Genomic DNA, 8,059 nt, shown 5'->3' with positions numbered 1-8,059 from the left:
TTTTCCTTCTACTCGTGAAATGTTCCCTGTGCCACTGGCTGCAATACAGCCAAAAAGCATGAGGGACCCCCCTCCCATGCTTAAATTCAGTGCCCTTTCCTCTCCAAACGTACCTTTGCTCATTCCGGCCAAATGTTCTATTTTAACCTCATCAGTCCACAGAACTTATTCCCACAATGCATCAGGCTTGTCTATATGCAATTTGCAAAACGCTTATTTTTGTGGTGAGGACGTAAAATAGGTTTTCTTCTGATGACTCTTCCATGAAGACCAAGTATCTCTTTATAGTGGAATGGTGTAGCACAACTGCAGTGTCTGCCAGGTCTTTCTGGATGGATCGTGCAGTCAAACGTGGGTTTGGACTTGTTTTTCTCACAATCCTGCGAGCGGTTCTGTCTGATATTTTTCTTGGTCTTCCAGATCTTGCTTTACCTTCCACTGTTCCTGATGACTGCCATTTTTTAATCACATTCTGAACAGAGGATATTGGCATCTGAAAATGCTTTGCTATCTTCTTACAGCCTTCTCCTGCTTTGTGAGTGCAACTATTTTCAGTTTCAGTTTTCTAGACAACTGCTTAGAAGAAGCCATGGTGCTGATTGTTGGGGCGAGGTCAGATGAGTCTGGGCCTTTAAAACCTTAAGATCGACATCACCTGGTCTTTCCAGACAATGACTGAGAACAATCCATGACACTGTCAGGTCTCAGCTTTCCAAAGGGGGCGGTGCATGCTATAAACTCTGCGAGGTGGCCAAATTTTTGCAGATGCCATTTTTTTGTTTTCTGTTATTTTGAAAGTGTAAATGATGGAAATAAAATCTAACTTTTTGTGGCATATTATACGAATGCCTAATCTGTCATTTGATGCTTTTTGGAGATTTTTCCATCTTTTCTTGGCTTCTTTATGCACATTAATACAAATATACAAATTTTTACCTGGGGTGCCCAAACTTTTGAACCCTACTGTATATATATATATATATATATACAGGCACATACATACATTAGGGGTGGGGGAAAAATCGATACACAGAAGCCAAGAATCAATCTATTATGATATATGTGTTTGTCCGCTTGACAATCCCATTTAACAGCAATGAAATTAAAGTGAGATGAACAAACAGAGAAATTTATCTTTCTAGATGAAACAGATGTTGACAAAGTTTCCTTTCGGAACATAATGTGAAATTGGGAATTAAAAAAATAAATAAAATTGCAATATATCGCAGAATATTGCAATGTGTTTAAAATCACATGTAGTATCATGATGATATCGTATCGCGAGGCCTCTGGTGATTTCCACCCCTAACATAAATACATACGTGAATGCATGCATACATACATACATACAGACATACATACAAACGTACATACAGACATACAAACATACATACAGACAATCAAACATACAGACATACATACAAACATACAGACATACGTATAAGTACAGTACATACATACATACATACATGTATGTATGCATACAGACATGGGAAAATTAACTGACATAAGTATCATGATGATATTGCATCGTTAGGCCTCTGGTTATTCTCACCCCTAACATACAAACATACATACATACAGTAGATGAATGCATGCATACATACATAGAGACATACATACATACTGTACAGTACATACATACATACGGTAGTACATACATGCATACATACATACTGTACAGTACATACATGCATTCATACATACATACTGTACAGTACATACATATACAGTATACATACATACATACTGTACAGTACATACATACATACATACTGTACAGTACATACATATATACATACATACATACTGTACAGTACATACATACATACATACTGTACAGTACATACATGTATGCATGCATACAGACATGGGAAAATTAACTATGTGAAATGTTTTTTTTAATCAAAAATCGTTTTTGAATTGAAAATTGATATTGAGTCAAATCGTTAGCCTAAAAATCAAATTGAATCCTGACATTTACTGAATCATACACCCCTTATTAAGTCTCTCTTATGAAGATTGATTGATTGATTGATTGATTGATTTGAAAAGAACTAGCGGACCTCTTTAAGTGTGTTTCTTGTCATCTGACAGCCAATCTGCATCAGGTTTCATGACAACTCATTATTCACAATTTTAAAGCTTTTAACATGTCACAGTTTATATCTCCGCGCTGCTTGATATGTAGCAACTCTGTTCCAACACGTACATTTATTTCACACACCGATATGTGATTTATTTAAAACAGATACGTGTTTCCCTTTTTAGATTTGTTATTCTCGTGTCGACATGTGGCAGGCTGGTTGATCTCTTTAGAGAGTTTCTTTGAGTTTGAGTTCAAAAAGGTTTCAAAGAGCATGCGGGGCTTTCATATTTCAGTCGATTCACCTGCCATAAATACACAAACAATATATGAAAGGTGTTCTACCTGGAAAAGATATCCACAAAAAAACAAAACAACACCTGCTCTTAAAGAGTGAATTGGCGTACACTACAACTGTAACGTTAACAGTATTTTGTCATCTATTAATCTATCAACTATTCTTTTAATTAAATAAATCATTTAATCCAACAATTGTGAAAAATGTCTGTCACAGAATCTTCCCAGAGGTGACGTCTTCAACTTGTTCTATGTGAGCAAAAATCCCAAACACAAAGATATTCAATTTATTTCAAAGAAGATATAAGAAAAGCAGCAAATCCTCACATTTGACAATCTGTAACCAGAGAATAATAATCAGTATCTGACGCCGAAGACCGCTAAACAAGCGTCATTATTTGATGAGTTAGGAGAGTTAGGAATTAAGCATGGAGTTAAGGAGTTAAGCATGGTAGAGCGGTCAACTACTAACAAGGTTGCAGTCCCATGTCAAAGTGGTCTTGGGCGAGACACTGAACCCCGAGTTGCTCCCAATGCTGCGCATCGGAGTGTAAATGTGTGCGAGTGTTTATCTGACGAGCAGTTGGCACCTTGTACGGCAGCCTATGAATGCGTGTGGTATGTAAAAGCGCTTTGATTAGTTGTTAAGACTAGAAAAGCACTATATAAGAACAGTCCATTTACATTTATGTGAGGGATATTCTTGACCACATGTTGACTGATTGGCTGCTCTATCAGATTTACAGCCAGCACCAGTACAAGAGATTATTATAGCTCCTACACATTTAAAATGGGATGATGCAGATCAGTGGTTGCCAAAGTGGGGATGAGGGATTGCCAGACAATACTGGGGTTCTACTGTTGCGGAACAATAAATGAAGCATAAACTGTGTTTTTCCCCAGAGAATGTAAATGCCTTTCTGTCCATGATGCTTAATATACCTGTTGGAACTTTTCTTACATACCATCTGTTCTTCTTACTTGCCCTCTTGTCCCACAGTTCAACTTTGCCCCCCTTCAGGATCTGCATCCTGCTGTGAATTACTGCAGTGTTTGTTCCTTAACTTTCCTCTGCAGTAATCGATTTACATCATATATTCAATTCCGCTTAGGGTGTCTTTTCCTCCTCTGCTGCTCTGACTCATTGCACTGCGGTTCAGTTCTGCTGACCCACAGCAATCTGGAGCTGGTGTTGTGTCATTTAGATTTCTGAGAATTTCACTTGGGAGTAGCCTGACTAGGTACTGCTAGCTCAGCTGTTACTCCCAACCAGTGGCCAGCCTGTGCTAATCTGGGAGCAATCTGAACACTGGGTCAGCCAAAGGTCAAGCCAAATAAAGTAGGTAGAGATCTTCACATGTGGTGCATGACTGAGCACAGTAGAGCACATAGTAACCATTTGTTTTAAAATAAAATTTTGGGCCAGTTTGTGACATCTTTATAATTTAAATGACGACCATGTCACTGTCTTCAGGAATAATTGCTCTGTGTGCAGGTTTCACAATAAAAAGAATTTGAAGGAACGTTGTTCTGAGGAATCTATACATAATTTGCATGGATGGTTGCTGTATGTTTATCCTCTCATTTACAACAATTTGCTTTTTTTTCTGCGAATTTATCAATGGAAATACTTTGTAGAGAGGCACAACTATACTGAGCCATACAATTGCACACACAAAAAGTGTTAAATCTTGCACACAATGTCACATCCTGTTTGTCCTTCTGTAATTTATGGCACTAGGTGAGCAGGTGGCAGTGTTTCGGGACCAGGACGGGAAGGCCTACGTGGTAGATGCCTACTGCCCTCACCTGGGTGCCAATCTGGCTGTGGGAGGACGGGTGGTGGGAAGCTGCATAGAGTGCCCATTTCATGGATGGCAGTTTCGGGGGAACGATGGCAAGTGTGTGAGGATCCCCTATGCAGAAAAAGGTATGAACTGAAGGAGATCAGTCACACAGGCTAACAAATCCAAAGATGGGCAGGCAGAATCCAAGGTCCAAATAACAGGCAAGCAGGGTCAGAACAGGTAGATCCATCTGTCCTGGCCAAGTCCGAGTGGACAGGTGTGTCTGCTGGGAGACTAGTGAGGAAATGGGCAACAGGTGAGAGGCGGGGGAAGGAACCAAGTGAGGGGGATGGGAGTGATGCAAGGCCTGATTAGGTGGCATGATCAGAAACAACAGGGAGGTTAGCAATAAAGCAAAAGCTGATGAAAAGAGTTGGTGGAATTCATGAAAGTCATTTTTTAATGGAACTGCAGTAAAATGCAGATTGTGTCCTGAGGGTGGTGCTGCAGGACACTTTGTGGCAAATGTAACGTCTACACCTAAGCCTAACATGTCAGCCTGTGTTGGCGAAGAGATGCAAATATTTTTTTATGTGCAATTGAAAAGAAAATGGGCTGCAGGAAGTGGTGCTTGCAGGAAGGTTAAGGGGTCAGCAATATTAAGAATTAAAAACATTAAGATTCATATCCTGAAGAACATGCATAGTTACAGAACATCTGGAAACAATTTGTCCAAATCTGGACATTAGTTTGAGTACAATTTGGCTAGAGGATGGCACCAGAGGGAAGATGATAGTGTGCCACTAATGAAAGTGTTTCATCCCCTGGGGAGCATGAACATCTTCAGTTAATACATTAACTTTAAATCATGGTAATGTAGTGTTTAAATATTAAATAAGCTGAAGTGGTCTTACCAAAAGTCAATAGGCCAGCTTTGAGTATTGGTCATATGTGAAAAGCGGTGAAGCCGAAAGAGACTGTATGATTCAGATTTGGGTTTAATTTGTCATTCAGTGCCAGAGTTTGCCAAGGTGCGCTGCTGGCCCAGCTGTGAGGTCAACAGGCAGATCCTGGTTTGGTTTCACTGTGATAAAGTAGATCCTCAGTGGAGCGTCCCAGAGCAGCAGGAAATTACAAAGGGCGAGTGGGTCTATCGGGGCAGAACTGAACATTTTATCAACGCTCACATAGAGGTAGGTTCATATGTGTGTGTGTGTGTGTGTTTTTATGTACACAGCATGAAGAGGTTTTAGTTTGTTTGAAGTTGAAAACCAATTTATCAGGTGTCTCTACTTTTTTATAAGTGGTCAGTTTAAAATTAAGAAATATCGCCCCTCACAGTGGCTGACCATTGGCTTCCTCCAACAGTTTACTTTCAGTTGTAAATAAATTCAATATCAAGCTACACAAGCAGACAGTGTGCTCATGGTGACCTTTGCTCCCTGTAGGAGATCCCTGAAAATGCAGCAGACATCGCCCACCTCAATCACCTGCACACACCGGGTATTTTAAGTGGAGTAGATCTGCGCTACACCTACAGCAAAACTTGGGAATTTGTGCGGCATGACTGGAAGGTAAGAATCTTGCTAAGCTAAAAGATGCTACACTCATGTCATGGTGCTTCTACAATCCTCAAAGTTTCAGAGATGCCAAATGAGTTCTAAATCTTTAAACACTCATACTGTAAACATACTGTTTAAGCCATGTCAACCTTTTGATGCTATTTGATGGTATTTAGATTTTAGATGGAATGTATTTATTTTGGGAGCATGAAGTATTACTGATTATTGATATGTACTTCTGTGTCTGATTGCCACTGTAGGTGCTTTGTTTGTGTGTATGCATAAATGTGTGTTCATTCAAGGTTCAATGGGAACCAGAGCCAGAGCCCAACAAACATTGTTCTCAGATGTTGTTGAAACATGCGCTGACTGTGTTTGGATGCCACTGGCCTCTCCTGGACATCTGTGTCGTGGCCAGGCAGGTACAGTACACGATCAAAGTAGCATTGCAGTTTGTACATAATTCCCTGTTGATTGATTTGTATTACATTTACACAAAGCAATAAACAAATCAATAGTGCAATTAAATTAAAATGAATTTCACCCACATTCATATGTTTTAAGATAAAAAGTGTACCTCAACTCAAGAGCACAGCGCTGTTAAATTAGATGAAAAGTAGACATTATTATGGCTTCTGGCTGTGTCAAAGGATTTGTGTTCATGAGTCCAAAGGACGTGAGATGTGTGTGTTATAGCAACAGTGTTTATTACAAAACCATTCTGACTGAGCCTCCAACAATCTCCAATGTAGAACATTTGTGGACAGTGTTGCTGGTCTGATGCAAAAAACACCACAACTCATGATATGGCCGCCTGGTCAGGATCCCTTGGCTGCATTTTTTAATCTTTAGCATCGGTTTTGCACGTGCAGAGCTGTCTGTCACTGGGCGATTCTTACTGGAAACGAGAACGTTACGTAACAATGATTGGTTACCCCATCTGTGTTGCAAGTCACGTAGGAACAACAACACAGTTGCTTAGCGGTCATTCTCTGCGCTAATTTGGAATTAACTAATGGGAATCACTCAAGTAAATATATGAAACAAAAGCAAAAGAACTACACTCTTTCATGTTCTTGGTAGGCCTACTGCTAAAGCTACTGCCGCTTTGACTGACACTGCAGCAGACGCTAAGGTTACAAAAACTACAGCTTTACATGGCTGTGTTACAAAAAATCCATGAGGTTGGTGCTCTGGGACACGTTGCTCTGGGACGGGCGAGTCTAATGCTCGGATGGGAAAAAATGACAGTATACCCACTACAAAAAACTAGACTACACCACTGCTTACGTAGGTTACGTAACCTGACACAAATGTTTAAGGCAAAGATAGGGTTGGTCTAATGTGGGCGATTAGCAGGATTATTATTATTATATCCGCAACGTTCCACTACTCTGGTGCTGCAGGAAATTCTGTCGGATGAATGTCTTTTCGCCGATGGTTACCTGCTCCTCAGATCTCTACAGGGTAAATCCAGATAGCTAGCTAGACTATCTGCCCAATCTGAGTTTTCTGTTGTACGACTTTTTTTAATTGTTTTTTTTTTTGTTTAATTAATTTTTAAACGTACACGTTCCCCCAAAACATGTTCCTTCCCGAGGTTGTTTTGCAGCGGCTCCATGGGGAGCTTAGCGCCATCCATGATAATTTTGATTGATTTAAAGAAATGCCAATAAGCCAGAGCATGTGTTTTTCCCATCCCGGAATGCTAGACTATTTTTCATAAATCATCAGCATTCAGGTGTGATCAACACACTGTTGCTTTTTAAGCATTACAGATTCTGTAAGACTGGCTTGATATAAAATCAATCAAAATACATTTGACTACCAAGGTAAATTGATGTAAATGTAATCTACAGGTTGCAGTGATCATACATGTGTGTGTTTCAGGTGGGTCCGGGAATGGTGTTCCTGCAGTTTGACCACTCTTTCTTGGGCCGGGGTGTTATCTTGCACTGTGTGACTCCAGTGGAGCCTCTGTTGCAGTGTGTCTCCCACACCATCTACTATCAGTCTAACATCCCACCTCTGGTGCCCAAATTCATCCTCAAAGCAGAGTGCATTCAGGTGCGGTACACACTTGCCTTGTACTATCTCATGGCCCTTCATTGTCATATTGTTTGGATTTGCAGCACATTAACTGTATGGTTTAGTCTATGGACTCTCAATCTGCAGTCAGCATGCACTATAATGTAATAAGGTATGTTGGGGTTGACATCAAAATGCACAAAGTAGTTAAACTGCATTAATAGATGTTGTTGACATTCAGGGCTCAGCCCAAACTATACAGTCCCTGACAAAAGTCTTGTCGCTTATCTATTTTGTAG

At 40.1% G+C, this 8,059-nt stretch overlaps 1 protein-coding gene across 1 annotated transcript in view; it reads left to right on the top strand.

Moving 5' to 3' along the window:
* The window catches only part of zgc:92275 (cholesterol 7-desaturase nvd), a 20,916-nt gene that overhangs the window by 3,395 nt on the left and 9,462 nt on the right, over positions 1-8,059 (top strand). The window contains exons 2-6 of the mRNA XM_032540111.1: positions 4,125-4,313; positions 5,185-5,363; positions 5,619-5,744; positions 6,035-6,154; positions 7,623-7,799. Of these exons, the coding sequence (XP_032396002.1) occupies positions 4,125-4,313; positions 5,185-5,363; positions 5,619-5,744; positions 6,035-6,154; positions 7,623-7,799 (791 nt within the window). The remainder of the gene's footprint in view (positions 1-4,124; positions 4,314-5,184; positions 5,364-5,618; positions 5,745-6,034; positions 6,155-7,622; positions 7,800-8,059) is intronic.

The sequence above is a fragment of the Etheostoma spectabile genome, chromosome 16 (genome assembly GCF_008692095.1).
Source record: "Etheostoma spectabile isolate EspeVRDwgs_2016 chromosome 16, UIUC_Espe_1.0, whole genome shotgun sequence".
Taxonomy (NCBI): domain Eukaryota; kingdom Metazoa; phylum Chordata; class Actinopteri; order Perciformes; family Percidae; genus Etheostoma; species Etheostoma spectabile.
The sequence above is the reverse complement of the archived record's forward strand: the minus strand, read 5'-3'. Positions and strand labels throughout refer to the sequence as shown.